Raw genomic sequence first — 14,945 nt, 5'->3', positions numbered from 1 at the left:
GCCAGACCTTCCATCTTCTGCACCCCACAATGATCCTGGGTCCATATTCCCAGAGGGATAAAGAATAGGGAAGCCATCAAGGGAGGGAATTGGATATGGAGCTCTGGGGGTGGACATGTGTGGAAATGTACCCCTCTTATCCTATAGTCTTGTCAATATTTCCATTTTATTTTATTTTATTAAGATTTTATTTATTTATAAGAAAGATAGGAGGAGAGAGACATCACTCTGGCATATGTGCTGCTGGGGACTGAACTCGGGACTTCATGCTTGATAGTCCAAAGCTTAATCACTGAGCCACCTCCTGGACCACTCAATATTTCCACTTTATAAATAAAAATTAAAAAAAGGAATGTTAGGGGAAGATGAACTTCCAAAGGAAGGCTACTCAGAAGTAGCAATAGGTGTAGGTGTGACTTAGAAAGGAAGGGAAGGCAGAACCATAGGGGGACATGGGCAAATATGTAGATATAGAAATAATAGTCGATCCATACCTTGGGAGAGTCAGGGAAGCTTCCAGGAGATGGAATGGGGACACAGAATTCTGGTGGTGGGAACGGTGTGGAATTATACCCCTGCTGTCTTATAGTTTTGTAATTCAATATTAAATCAAAAATTGGGCTGGGTAGACTGCTCTGTAGTATATGCATGTGTGAGGTCTATTCATTCCATAATGGAGAGAGAGAGAGACCAGAAAAATAGCTCACTTGGATAGTGTACTGCTTGGCCATGTTTGCAATCTAGGTTCAAGTCTGACCCCCACTGCATGAAGGAAGTTTTGTGTTGTGGTCTCTCTCTCTCTCTCTCTCTCTGTCTCTCTCTCCTCTGCCTGTTTTCTCTATCTAAAAATTGTCTTTTTTTTTTCAGAAAAAAAAAAAACAATTACTTCAACCCTATCTCTAAACACTATAAAGCAGAACAAAACATAAGACGATAACTATTCAGGAATCAAAGAAGAATCAGAGAAGAGGACCTTTAATCATGAAAGAAACCCTGAAGAGGTGGAGTCGGGCTGTAGCGCAGCAGGTTAAGTGCAGGTGGCGCAAAGCACAAGGACCGGCATAAGGATTCCGGTTCGAACCCTGGCTCCCCACCTGCAGGGGAGTCGCTTCACAGGCGGTGAAGCAGGTCTGCAGGTGTCTATCTTTCTCTCCCCCTCTCTCTGTCTTCCCCTCCTCTCTCCATTTCTCTCTGTCCTATCCAACAACTACAACAATAAAACAACAAGGGCAACAAAAGGGAATAAATAAACACAATAAATATTTAAAAAAAAAAAAAGAAACCCTGAAGAAGTGAACTGGGAATCTGGGAAGAGAACCAAAGGAAGAAAGCTGCAGAATGGAGACAAGTCCATGAATAGCAGCAACCTCAGAGTCAGTTGCCTACAGGAGTCAAGCAAAAACAGGAATAAGTGCAATGCTCCAGGTGCAACAACAGGGAGGGGCGGGGACTCTCAGGACTCAGTCAGTGGGATCGTTTCTCGTGAGCACTGAGAAATCACAGCCACCCCCAGAAAGTGGGTACAGCATCTGAGAGGAGAAGCAGAAAGTTCAGATCCTATGTGAAAGTATGCTTATTAAAAATATTGTATGTATTTCTATATGAGAGAGACTATTGAGACCACTACTCAGCTCTGGCTTATGGTGGTACCAGGGCTGAACCTGGTACTTCAGAACCCCAGGCAGGAAAATCATTTTGCATAACCATGATGCTATCTCCCCAAACCTGTCCTCTTCCTCTTCCTTCTCCCCCCCCCCACCTCCTCTTTCTTTTTTAACTTAAAACTGTGGTGGGGAAAATCATGCATTTTTGCAGTTTTTTAAAAATTTATTTAAAAAAGGAAACATTAACAAAACCATAGGATAGGAGGGGTACAACTCCACGCAAATCCCACCACCAGATCTCTATATCCCATCCCCTCCCCTGATAGCTTTCCCATTCTTTATCCCTCTGGGAGTATGAACCCAAGGTTATTGTGGGTGCAGAAGGTGGAAAGTTTGGCTTCTGTAATTGCTTCCCCGCTGAACATGGGCATTGACAGGTAGATCCATACTCCCAGCCTGCCTCTCTCTTGCCCTAGTAGGGTGAGTCTCTGGGGAAGCGGAGCTCCAGGACACATTGGTGGGGTCCTCTGTTCAGGGTTTTTTTTTTTTAATAGCAGCAACTAATCTTTAAAGTTTGATACTGTCGAGGCCAAAACAACATACCCTACAGAACACATGTGACCCACAGGCTGCCCTGGTGAACTGAAAGGCGAAGCTCAGAACTGAGGTCCCAAGCAAGGAAGTCTGAACACTGATGGACACAAAATATGTTATTTATTGTCAATTTCTGCAAAGACACATATAAGCAACAAAATATACATTTGTCCACCTTTTAGAATTTGTTTATACATGAACAAATACAATGTGCTACCATAGCAATAAATTAAATGTACACTATTTACAGGACATAGGCAGTCAAGGTCTACGAATCAGCTCCTCTTTCTCCAGAAGAAGAAAAAGGGGGGGAGGGGGAAGTCAATCATCACAGGGATCATCGTTTTCAAGCTATCACTTCTCAGGTTCTATCACACACAAGAGCTCTTCACACTGAGATAGCAGCACTCCCCAGGCTGGAGTGTGGACAGAGTGGGCACACATGCTATGGAGCAGGAAGGGAGTGCATTGGGGTGGAAGGTGGGGAGCAAGTCTTCCAAGCAGAAATGTCACAACATCAAAAGACCATGGCATTGAAATCCCAGTCTTCCAGCCAAACACCCTCTCTCCAGGGCTGGTAAGACACGGGAGAGAGCTCCCCAGCATCCTGTCAGGAGAGAGCCCCCCAACATCCTGTCACTAGGTAGGGCTCTGCTAACCTTTGCCAAGGGAGCTGGGGGTGGGGGTGGGACAGGATGCGGATGCGGGAGTAGGGTGGGATGAGGGCACGGCCCAGTTGAAAGAGGGGAGATGTGAGAGTGGGCAGATGACTGACAGTAAAACATATCGGAACTTGGTAGACAAAGGCCCTGACCCTTCCCACCAGGCTGCAGTCACACACTTGACAAATTCCACTGCCATCTCACCCTTGAAACAAAGGTAACTAGACTGGAGGAGGAAGCGTGGAGTCCCGAGCATGACAGAAGGGCCTGGTCCCTGCCAGCCACTTGGAGTCATCAGATCAATGTGAGCCCTCAGCCATTCCCCGACCCCCCAGACCTGTCTCATGACTCAGAGTTGAATGAAGATGGTAGTGTTTGAGTTGGCATGCTAAAGGGACAGCGGGAGACAGTAAAACAGTCTCTCTTCCTACCTTGTCGCTTGAGCCTATGTTTTTGTTAACCACCTTTGTTTAAGGACCAGGGAGACTTGAGGAGTTTTCTTTTACTTCTGTTCTTAATTAACTGAAACGGGAGAAGCCAAAGGTTGGCTCCTTGCATCTCTGCACTGGACTCCACCCCCAGTGCAGGCTACAGCTGAGAGGCAATGCCACTTAGATGCATTCACTGGGGTTCCTTTCCCTCCTTGCTCTCTCATCTGAAGTCCATCCGAAACCCTTGGGCTCTGAAAAAATAAAATAAAATAAAAAATCCAAGACCTCCCTCCTGGTGAAAAGAACAGACACCAAGCCCCTACTTTGACTACTGATATTTACCAGGCAGTGTTGGGATCCCAGCCAAACGGTTTCTCTAAAACTCGGGTCTGGGAAAGGCAGCCACTTTATTCAAGGAACAAATCTAAACAACATGACTGGCTCCGATGCTACAAGGGCCCCAGGAGGCTTAGACACTGAGATGCTGCTTTCAAGGCTGTGCCACAGAACATTTTTCAAGAAACACCACTTTCGAGTCACTAACACACATGGAAATCCTAGCAAGGTCCTCCTCCTCTCTCAGGCTGCCGGCCTCATGGTCTAGAGGAGGGAGGTTTTGGGTCCTACCCAGAGTAGCCCTCTTAGCAAACAGAGGGTGGAGACCACTTCTCAGCTGGTATAGGGTCCATGCCTGTCCTTTACAGTTTCTCTGGACACTCAATCACTCTGGCCACAGGCTCAGAGGAAGAGACAAAGCCCTCCCAGGAAGTGGGAGCTCCAAGGGGAGCAGGCAGAGCAACAGAGAAGGTAAGTACAAGGTTCTCAAGGACAGAGGAGGGATAAGCTAGAAACCCTAGAGGGCCCCCAGACCATGACACAGCACAGCACAAGCACCAAGCAGCTATAAATACCAGCTTTCCAAAGAAGAGAGCCAGAGCCCTGGTATAGTTGGGGTCTTTCTTTCTTTCTCTCTTTCTTTATTTATTTATTTTAGGAAATGCAATTTGACCTTTCAAGTTCCCTCAAAAACCCAGCTAACCAAAGCCTGCCAGGATCCACGGGCCTCATTCCAGGAGTCAGTGCTGCTACAGTGATTTTTAATAAAAGCTAAACAGACATTTTGTTGACCTTCTAACTAGAATAAATTTTACTGGACTAGTACTTTAAGTAAACACATTTCCCAAAAGTACACAGGGAAAGGTCCACCCAGCCTACAAACAGGATCCCACAATGTCACCACGAGTGGTGGAAGGAAGAGCAAAAGCTTTGCTCTACTAGTAAAAGCAATGGGAGAGGGGGAGAAGGAGGGGGGAGTCGTTGCATCAGCCGTGCACGCGCGTGAACACACACACACACACACACACACACACACACACACACACACACACACACACACACACATACACACACCATTTATACACCTGCCTTTGGAATAGGCCCAGATTCCAACACAAAGCATTTCATTGGAAATCCATGTCACCTGCTCATTAAATCAGGGCCCCAGTCAGGGTCACCCTGACAGCCTTGTGCCGCGAGGCCCCATGTCCCCACATGTATGTGAAGCTGTAGTACCTTTGAGGGTCTGCACTCAGACGCCTGTTTCACCTTACACCCCACCAGGGCCACTTAGCAGAACCCACCTATTGTACTACAGACTCAGATACGTGAGACTGGAGAGACCTGCTCTGTAGAATGTGCTGGAAGCTCCAGCTGGATGCAGGAGACAGACTGGGCCTAAGACACCCAGATAGGGTCCAGCTTGCAGAATCCCACTGATGTGACAACTACCACAAGACCCAGTTGGAGAAAGACAAGAGAGGACTGAGAGACCAAAGCCCAGATGGGTCCAAGGGCACACACACAGTAGCTGAAAAGAGCCCCCTCCCCACCCCAGGAAGCACTGGGACTCTCCCACAGGAACAGGGGAAAAAACAGCAGAGGGACTGTTCTCCTTCCCACACTTGTGCTCTACTCTGCCCACACATGAGGCCTGACCAAACCTGCAGAGTCAGCCCCACCTGGTCTCTGTGGCTCCTACTTGAGAGATGAACTGAAATCACTCTTTACCCCTTCCATGAGCTTTCACCACCAGCAGAGATCTGAACCCTGGCCTAGCCCTCGCCCTGAGATTCTCTTCAGCCAAGGTCCCAATTCCTACTGGCTTGCGCTCCCCTCATTTCTTTCTCACTCCTGTCTGCTTGTCCCTTCATGGGAAAAATATCTGCTCAGAGACTTGAGCCTGACACAGTGTTTCTCCCACAGTAACCACAAGCAGAAGCCTGCAGGACATGAGGCAGAAGTGAAAGTCCCAGCTGCCATCAAGGAAGAGTGAGGGCAGCACCCAGCCCTGCACACACACAGCTCTCAGCTTCAACAGGCCAGAAACCCTGGCAGTCGGGATGGAGGGGCCCTCGGCCTGATGTCAACAGATGGAGAAGTTTCAAGCACAGAAGCAAACAGAAGTTTGGGAGCTCCAGAGTCAGGGGAGGAAGCAAGCCAGTTTCTATTAGGACATCTTCCATGACTAATACAAGCCTGGCTGCAGGAAAAGTGCTCACTCCAGCACCATGGAATGCACTCACCATGCCAACAGTGTGTAGGTCAGCACTGAGATGAGGCATAGTGTCGCCCTCCACCCCCCAACCTGGGTGCAGTGTCGTGGATTCGGCCTCTATCTCTGCCTGGCCACTCTATCTAAACTCAGTCCCCTAGGTCCCCCTCTTTTGCCCAACTCTATTCCCTGAAAACAAATCAAGATGACAAATGACCAAGACACACATCAGTCACATCAGGCAGTCAGGAGCAGGAACAGCCTGGAGGCCTTGTTCAGAGATGGGGAAGTGCTTGCAGGATGGGTGTCTTGACGTAGAGGTGGGCAGGGCTGTGGCCAGGTCAGGACACTGGGACAGACAGCTGGTCTAGTGGGCAGGTGGCCAGTGACGCTCAGAGTAGTGGGTGGCACCCCCAAACTGCTGGACTAGGAGCCTTCTCCGAGATAGAATCGAGGATTCCCTGGAAGAGACAAAGGAGGGAAGCTGATGCCCAAACTGGGTAAAGGAGAGAAGGGAGAACACGCATGCCCATGGCTATCGCCCACTCAATATACTTGGGACAAGTAGGCAGTGCCAAAGAAAGGAGAGCAGACTTCACAGAGCCTGAGAACCTGGGTAGAAAGATGAATTCAGTGAACACAGGCATCTGAGCACAGGGGAAGTGAAGAAGTCACCATCCCCATTTTCACAGGTAAGTTTACATAAAGTGGTTCAACCGTGCCCCTCACCTAAGTTTCAACTGTGACTCAGACCCCTATGACCCTCTGGCAGGAGAGGGTTGGGAATTCAGATGTCCTCTAGGAACTTCATGAGGAGGAGTTCAGGCCTTGGTGGCAAGCTGACCCGTGCCCTGCACTGCTTAAGATACAAGCTCCTCTGGGTGATGTTGAGAGCGGGGACCCTCCCTAGGGTCATCCTGACGAATGTTTAGGAGGCTAGTATAATTCTGAACATGCAGAAGCATGCATCTTAGCGCAGAGCTCTGGCCAAAGATACAAGGGAAGCAAGGGGACAAAGTGAGGGATTCCTGAGGCCGGGTGGTGGCACACCTGGTGGAGCACACATATTACAATGCACAAGGACCCAGGTTCGAGCACCCGCTCCCCACCTACAGGGGGAAAGCTTTGTCAAGCAGGGCCTCAGGTGTTATCTCTTTCTTCCTCTGATTCCACCTTCCCTCCCAATTTTTGACTGCCTCTATCCACTAAATAAAGATAATTAAAAAGTGTTTTTCTAAAGATATTAAAAAGGAGGCTGGGTGGTGGCACATCTGGTTGAGCGCACACATTATGATGTGCAAAGACCCAGTTCCCACCTGCAGGGGGAGGCTTCATGAGTGGTGAAGCAGTGCTGTAGGTCTCGGTCTCTCTCTCTCTCCCCTCTGTCATGGGACCCCTCTCAATTTCTTCCTATCTCTAAATCAAAATAAATAAATATTTTTTTAAAAAATGTATTTTAAAAGAAAAGGCATTCTTCGTCCAGGGAGGAAGATGAGCTCTAGGTTACAGCCCTTCTGCCTGCTAGAATCAGGTTTTTCTATGGCTGGGGAGGGAGATCAAGGCACAGTCCTACTGGGCAACCAACTGCTCTGGTGCTCCCCTCTCCCCACTCAGACCTGAACAGCATTATAGAGGTTTCAGAGGAGACTAGCCTTTCCCAGCTGTCAGGACCTCTCTAGCCTTTCTCAGATTTTCAAGCCACTAGTAGCCTGAGCTTAAAGGGACACATTATCCCTCCTGGACAGAATGAGGCAAACACCAGACTCACCTTTCACAGACGAGGGACTCCTCTTTCACATTAATGACCCTGTTTCAAGAAGAATCCAAGTAAGACTTCAGAAACAAACACTGCAGCTTCTGTGCACTCAGCCCTCAGTAAGCTGGAGACTTCAGGAAAGGCTGAGAGGCCCCTGGGAGCCCACAGTTCACAGCTCTCTGGGTGCAACAAGGTGGCTGGGCCTCCCAGGCAAATGCTGTTGTGTGGTGTGAGGACACAGAGCACTTCCCCCCTGCTCTAACAAAAGCGCTCCTCCCCCCACCTCCCACCCCTGTGATGTGCCCCCAGGGGGGAAGATCGGCTTTTGGAGGGGGTTAGGATGTGGGATGTGAGAGGCTGACTGCTTGCTGCCCTAGATTCTCACCGCACTGGAGCTGGCATGGCTGAGCTTATCAAAGCGAAATTTCAGGTTTGACCTCGGGGAGTTTCTGTTTTTGGCATCTAGGGCGAAAAAAAAGAAAAAGACTGTCATGAGCCAGTGCAGGGTGATGCTGCAGTAGGGTCACTGGGGTCCTGTGTGTGCTGGAGGGCTGGGGAGGGTAGTCGAGGTGTGGGGGGTCTCCTCTCCAACATGCACAAGGTCGGTCGCTCACCTGTTGCAGGTTCATCAGAACCAGCTCAGTCTCTTTTTCTTCAGTTAAATTATATAAGCTCACAATTAAATTGCACTCATCAGAGATAATACTCAAACCCCCTTCCTGGTTATCTCACAAGATTTTCACCAATTTATTCTTTTAAGATTATTTACACCAATGTATCTGTCTAGAAGATCACACTGGTCGTGGGCCCAGCAAATAGCATAGTGACTATGCAGCACACTTTCTTGGCTTAAGCTCCAAGGCACCAGGTTCAATACCTGATACTTCCAAAAAACAGAGCTGAGCTATGCTCCGGACCACCACCAACAACAACAAAAAAAGTCACACGGGTCACTTGAGATTAGTCGTAATAAAAATACTTCCACCACAGAAATCAGCAAATGCTGCACATCAGGGTTTCAATTATCATTTTCTTTTTTTTTAATTTGCTCCCCCCCTTTTGTTGCCCTTGTTTTATTGTTGTAGTTTTTATTGTTGTTATTGATGTCATTGTTGTTGGATAGGAAAGAGAGAAATGGAGAGAGGAGGGAAGACAGAGAAGGGGAAAGATAGACATCTGAAGACCTGTATCACCACCTGTGAAGCGACTTTCCTGTAGGTGGGGAGCTGGGGGCTCGAACCAGGATCCTTACACTGGTCCTTGCACTTCATGCCATGTGCACTTAACCCGCTGTGCTACCGCCGACGCCCTGATTTATCATTTCATCGTCCAGAGTTAAGAAGCTAGCAGTGTGGCCAGGGAGGTGCGCAGCTGTAGAGCACAGGACCTGCATGTGTTCAGTCCCTAGCCCAACATATGCTAGAGCAGTGCTACTTAACACCAAGCTTGACTACTTTTTCTTTCATCCATTCCTTCAATTGTAACTAAGTCTTATAAAAATATCTGGGAAGGACAGGAAGACAGCATAATGGCTATACAAAAGATTTTCATGCCTGAGGCCCCAAGTATCCAGGTTCAAGCTCCTGCTCCTCACCTGTGGGGAGGGGGGGCTTTACAGGCAATGAAGCAGTGTTGCAGTCCTTCTGTTTCTCTCCCTCCCTACCTCTCCCTGTCTCTCACCTCTATTAGAAAAAAAAAAAAAAAAAACATAAAACTTGGGAGTCAGGCGGTAGCACAGTGGGTTAAGCACATATGGCTCGAAGCGCAAGGTTTGGCGTAAGAATGCCGGTTCAAGCCTCCGGCTCCCCACCTGCAGGGGAGTCGCTTCACAGGCGGTGAAGCAGGTCTGCATGTGTCTGTCTATCTTTCTCTCCCCCTCTCTGTCTTCCCCTCCTCTCTCCATTTCTCTCTGTCCTAACAACGACAACATCAATAACAATGACATCAATAACAACAATAATAATTACAACAATAATAAAAAACAAGGGCAACAAAAGGGAAAATAAAATTAAAAAATATATTTTAAAAAAAACAGGGAACAATGGTTAAATTTCTGGCACCACATAGCAACACCAAGGACCAAAGCAGGTAGCGAGCTCCCTGAGTGATAGAATGTTACTTTGGTTTCTCTTCTACTATCTTTTCCCTGTTCTTTCTCTCTGCCTCCTCTGGGAGGTTGCTCAGTGGCATGCAAGGCCCTCATTCATCCCTGGCGTTCTCCCCCTCTTCCTCCAAAACAAAGGAACACAGACTTAGGACCTGCAGTAACTTTCACGGCCAGCAGGGTGATGTGAAGATCCTCCCCAAGGTCTAAGAGGAGGCCCCACCAACTGGTCTAATGCCTTTTCCTCTCATCTTTCTATGAACTACAGCCAACCAGGATCATGTGTGGTTTCAGAACACAGCCTCCTGATTCCCTCCAGGCCTCTCAACATGCTGATCCCTCCACCTGAATGTTCTTCCCACATTATTATTATTATTAACACGGAAGAGAAAGAGAAGTGAGAGAGAACTTGAGCATCACTTTAGGACATGTGATGCTGAGAAATGAACTTGGGATTGAACTTTTGACCTCATGTCTTTGTTTTGTTTTTCGGCTTTCTCACCACCAGGGTTATCATGTAGGCTCAGTGCCTGCATAGCTCTACCATCCCTGGCAGCAATGTAATTTTTTTTTCTTTTTTTCTTTTTGTTTTGATAAGAGAAAGGGAGAGGGGAAAAGCAAAGGAGAGACACCTGGAGCACTGCTCCACTGCTCATGAAGCTTCCCCCACAGGTAGGGGACCAGGAACTTGAATCAGGGTGCGTAAGCACTGTAACATGTACACTCAAGCAGGTGTACCAACACCACTCACTCAGAACTTTGTGGTTGTTTTTTGTTTGTTGTTTTTGAATTTTCCCTTTTGTTGCCCATGCTGTTTTCTTTTTACTATTGTTGTAGTTGTTGTTATTGATGCCGTCGTCATTGTTGGATAGGAGAGAAATGGAGAGAGGAGGGGAAGACAGACAGACAACTGCAGACTTGCTTCACCACCTGTGAAGTGACTCCCTTGCAGGTGGGGAGCCAGGGCTCGAACCGGGATCCTTACTCCTGTCCTTGTGCTTTGCGCCACGTGTGCTGCACTACCGCCTGCCTCCTGAACTTCGTGTTTTTAAGCCCCATGCTCCAGGCACTGCACCACCCTCTAAGCCACTCTTCCCACCTCTTGTCTCCGTATTATCAGGACTGTCACTGGTGACAGAGTGGACCTGGGTCTGTGATAGGGTGGGGAGAGAGGTCAGTGGATCAGCTTTCAAATCACACAATTCCAACTTCCCTAGAAAACTGCTGGCCTTTCTAGGCCTCGGCTTCCCCGTGAATAGGAGAAGGCCCCTTGGCACTGATGAACAGATGACATGAGCTGGCAGAACTGATGAGTAAGGCACTTGGAAGCTGAAGCAGAAACTGTCCAGACTAGCATAGCACGAAGAATGCCCCCACCCACAGCACGCTGACCATCAGATGCCACTGACCGGTAGGACTCCGGCTCATGATGATGGGGGTGGCAGCTGCCCCCAGGCTGGGGCTCTCGCTGCTCGGGGACGGACTGTAGACAAACACCTCCTGCTTGAAAGGTGAGGTTGTGGACAGCTGACTGCTCTGGGGAGAGAGATCGGGTGAGGGGGGCCCAGCTCTAGCCTTGACCGCCCCAAAGGGTAACTTGAGGTGGACAGGCTACTGGCAAAGTAGGGCAGGTGCTGCCTCCCTCTCCCCACTAGGGCCTGCTCTTTCCTTCTGCTGCCTCCAATCCTGGGTCCAAATTTTCCCATCCCCTGCTACCTAGGAAGTGCTTCTGACTCAGTCCCATGGGGCCCTGACCCCTCTTCCTTCCAGTCAGGAGCCCCAAGGCAGACACAGCCTCTGGTCTGGCCTCTGACCATCTGCTGTTCCTCCCATGTCACTCCAAAGGAGACACCCCCATGTCCAACCACTGCTCCCAGGGGTGGAGATGGCTGGGCCACTTCTTGTTTCCAGACTTCCCCTTTCAAGTGCAGGGCTAGAGGGGCTCTGGCCACAGTGACTATTTTAATGCAGAACTAGTGTCTAGCTAAGGCCCATGGTTTCCCTTGTCCCTGCTCCCCAGGGTTAGACAGGGCCACACCTACCCCGCTGTCACATTCCTCCATGTTCTCGCCCTCCCCAGCTGTGCTGCTGAAGCTGCTGGTACTGGAGGAGGATCGGGAGATGTTGGCCCGGCCATTCTCCTTCAGCTTGATGAAGGGCCTGCAAGGCAGGTGCTGATCACACACTGGGACCCCCACACTCTCCCAGCCCAAGGGCAGGGCAGGCCTAGAAGAGACCTGTGCTTGCCCACTGGTAGTCCCATTACCTTGCCCCCCCACCCTATACCCCTGCCTGTTGGCTTTTGTTCCAGAAATTTCCAAGGCAGATGATGTCCCCTTTCAGCTTGCCCAGAGCAGACAGCATTATTTCAGAACCTCTGGTGGCTACTGCCAGTCCTTCCCCCACCTGCATTCTCTTACTTCTCCTTGTTGGGGCAGATTTCCGGAGAGCTGGGATTAGAGGAGGTCTCGGACTTTATCTCCTGGGAAGAGTGCCCACCATCTGGGGTCTTGGGATTGCTGGATGCACTATCACTGCAAAAATAGGGGAAAAAGGAGTCAGGCCACGAGGCAGCACCTAAGTCCCCCACCCCCGTCCCAGTCCCAGACCCCTGCCTGAGCCTTGATCAGATCTCAGCATCATGGAGATCATGGAGACCTTGGGGCTCACAGTATTCCCTGCCACAGTGCTGCCACTGGGGTTTCAGTTCCTACCGCAGCCTCCTCCTGAGACGGCGGCAGATGAAGGGGTTTCTGCTCCACTGCCAGTGACACCAAGCTCCTGAGTGAGAGTCAAGATCATCCAGGGGCTTCTACTAGTGTCATCTACTCATGTGGTACTGGGGCTCAAAACAGTCCTCATGCGTACTAAGTCATGTGCTCTACTGGGTGAGCTGTCTCCTGGCTCCTATTGTATTGTTTTTAATGCACTTTTGTTTTATTTTAGCCTCCAGAGTTATTGCTGGGGCTCAGTGCCAGCACTACGAATCCACTGTTCCTGGAGGCCATTTTTCCTATTTTGTTACCCTTGTCCTTGTTGTTATTGTTACTGTTGTTGGATACCACAGAGAGAAATTGAAAGAGGAAGGGAAGACATAGAGGAGAGAAAGACAGACATTTGCAGGCCTGCTTCACTGCTTGTGAAGCGACCCCCCTGCAGGTGGGGAGCCAGAGGCTCAAACCAGGATCCTTATGCCAGTCCTTGCACTTTGTGCCATGTGTACTTAACCTGCTGTGCTCCTACCTGGCCCCTGACTTTTGGTTTTTTTTGACAGCTTAAAGGAGATATAATTCACATATAACCCACCATTGAAAGTATACAATTCAGTGGTTTTTAGTAGTACAACCATCATCAGAATCTAACTGTGGAATAGTTTTGTTCCCCTCTTAAAGAAACCTCAGAGTAATTTACAACCACTGTCTATTCGTTCCTCCCTGCAACCCTGGCAATCACAAAGGAACTGTGGGTATCTTTGAACTTAATGGTTCTAGACTTTTCACATAAATGTAATCACACAATATGTATTTTGTGATTGGCTTCTTTCACTTAGCATACTCCTTATGCCATTCATCAATGTCATCACACATAGCAACATTTCTTTACTCCTTTTCATTGCAAAATAATATTCTACTTTATGAAGTTACTACATTTTATTTATTCATTCATCAAGTGATGGGCGATTGGAATGTCTCCATTTTGGGCTATTAAGAATAATGCTGCCATGAACATCAGCATGTTAGTTTTTATGTAGACGAATGCACTGTTTCTCTGGATATATCTCCAAAAGCAGGGCCATATGATAATTCTGTTTAACCCTCAGAGGAAATTCCAGGCCATTCCCCCCTGTGGTTGTACAGTACAGAGATGAGTGAGGATTCCAATTTCTCCATATCCTTGCCAGATCAAGATTTTGTTTTTCATTTTGGTTATTACTATCCTAGAGGCGTGCAGTATCTCTACGTCCTGTTGATGAGCTGGCTCATGAGCTCCTAACTGTCAGCTCAAGCTGGGGTTGGGTCACTGTTCTGGACTTCCTGCACATCTCACACCACCAAGCCCCCTTCCCTCCTGTAGGCCTCCTCTGCTGGTTCTCTGATCCCCCCCCACCACCACCCCATGCTCCTCTCTCACCTTTCCTTCCCAGCCTTCTTCACCAGTTTTAAACATAGTTTCCCAGGTGACTGCTACCTCTCTCTCTCTCTCTCTCTCTCTCTCTCTCTCTCTCTCACACACACACACACACACACACACACACACGTCCTTGTTTCTTTTTTTTTAATTTTATGTATTTATTTTCCCTTTTGTTGCCCTTGTTTTTTTTTTCATTGTTGTTGTAGTTATTATTGTTGTTGTTATTGATGTCATCGTTGTTGGATAGGACAGAGAGAAATGGAGAGAGGAGGGGAAGACAGAGAGGGGGAGAGAAAGATAGACACCTGCAGACCAGCTTCACTGCCTGTGAAATGACTCCCCTGCAGGTGGGGAGCCAGGGGCTCAAACCTGGATCCTTACGCTGGTCCTTGCGCTTTGCAAGGACCTTGTGCGCTTAACCTGCAGTGCTACCGCCCGACTCCCCATGACCTTTTTTCTTAACCCATCTTTGCCCTTCTCTAGTCAAGGCCTCTCAACTAACTAAGAACATGTAATTTTCTTCCTTCCTTCATCCTTCCCTTTCTTTTTCTTTTCTTTCTTTCTTTTTAAAATTTTTTACCAGAGCACTGCTCAGCTCTGGCTATTTATAGTGGTATGGAGGATTGAACCATGAACTTTTTGGAGCCTCAGGCATGAGAGTCTTTTTGCATAACCATTAAGTTATCCACCCCCTGCCCTAGAACATGTAATTTTAACTTCTCTGACTTCTCCTTTGCAAGGACCACAAGGATTCACTCACACATACAGTCTCCAGAGCCTCCCACCCCCCTCCATAAACCTGCCCCTTCTTCTGCACACGCAAGCTCATGAAATTGTACCACCATCTTGGCTATAGGAAGACAACTTGAAAACATGGACATCAGTTGAAATACCTCCCTTCTCCTCACATCTGTAAGTTTCTGAAGGCAAGATCTATGTCTTCTATAGCTCTTGTCTGAGCACTAAATCAGACACATAGCAAACATTCAAGTAATGCCATATTAAACGTCTAGAGGTTCTGGCATGTAGCACAGTAGTTTATGCAAGACTTTCTTGCTGAGGTATCAGAGGCCCCAGGCTTAACTCCTGGCAATACCAGAAGCCAAAACTGA

At 48.3% G+C, this 14,945-nt stretch overlaps 1 protein-coding gene across 10 annotated transcripts in view; it reads right to left on the bottom strand.

Moving 5' to 3' along the window:
* Positions 1-2,299: 2,299 nt before the first annotated feature.
* RAP1GAP2 (RAP1 GTPase activating protein 2) overlaps positions 2,300-14,945 on the bottom strand; it is a 283,508-nt gene continuing 270,862 nt past the window's right edge. For 9 of the 10 annotated variants that reach the window (XM_060204154.1, XM_060204155.1, XM_007520803.3 and 6 more), the window contains 6 exons: positions 12,123-12,236; positions 11,745-11,862; positions 11,112-11,238; positions 7,984-8,060; positions 7,611-7,649; positions 2,300-6,303 (listed from right to left, as the gene is read on the bottom strand). In XM_060204154.1, the coding sequence (XP_060060137.1) occupies positions 7,641-7,649; positions 7,984-8,060; positions 11,112-11,238; positions 11,745-11,862; positions 12,123-12,236 (445 nt within the window). In that variant the 3' untranslated portion in view covers positions 2,300-6,303; positions 7,611-7,640. The remainder of the gene's footprint in view (positions 6,304-7,610; positions 7,650-7,983; positions 8,061-11,111; positions 11,239-11,744; positions 11,863-12,122; positions 12,237-14,945) is intronic. The other variant, XR_009553162.1, reaches the window with a different exon arrangement.

Source organism: Erinaceus europaeus, chromosome 12 (genome assembly GCF_950295315.1).
Source record: "Erinaceus europaeus chromosome 12, mEriEur2.1, whole genome shotgun sequence".
NCBI classification, from domain to species: Eukaryota; Metazoa; Chordata; class Mammalia; order Eulipotyphla; family Erinaceidae; genus Erinaceus; species Erinaceus europaeus.
The sequence above is the reverse complement of the archived record's forward strand: the minus strand, read 5'-3'. Positions and strand labels throughout refer to the sequence as shown.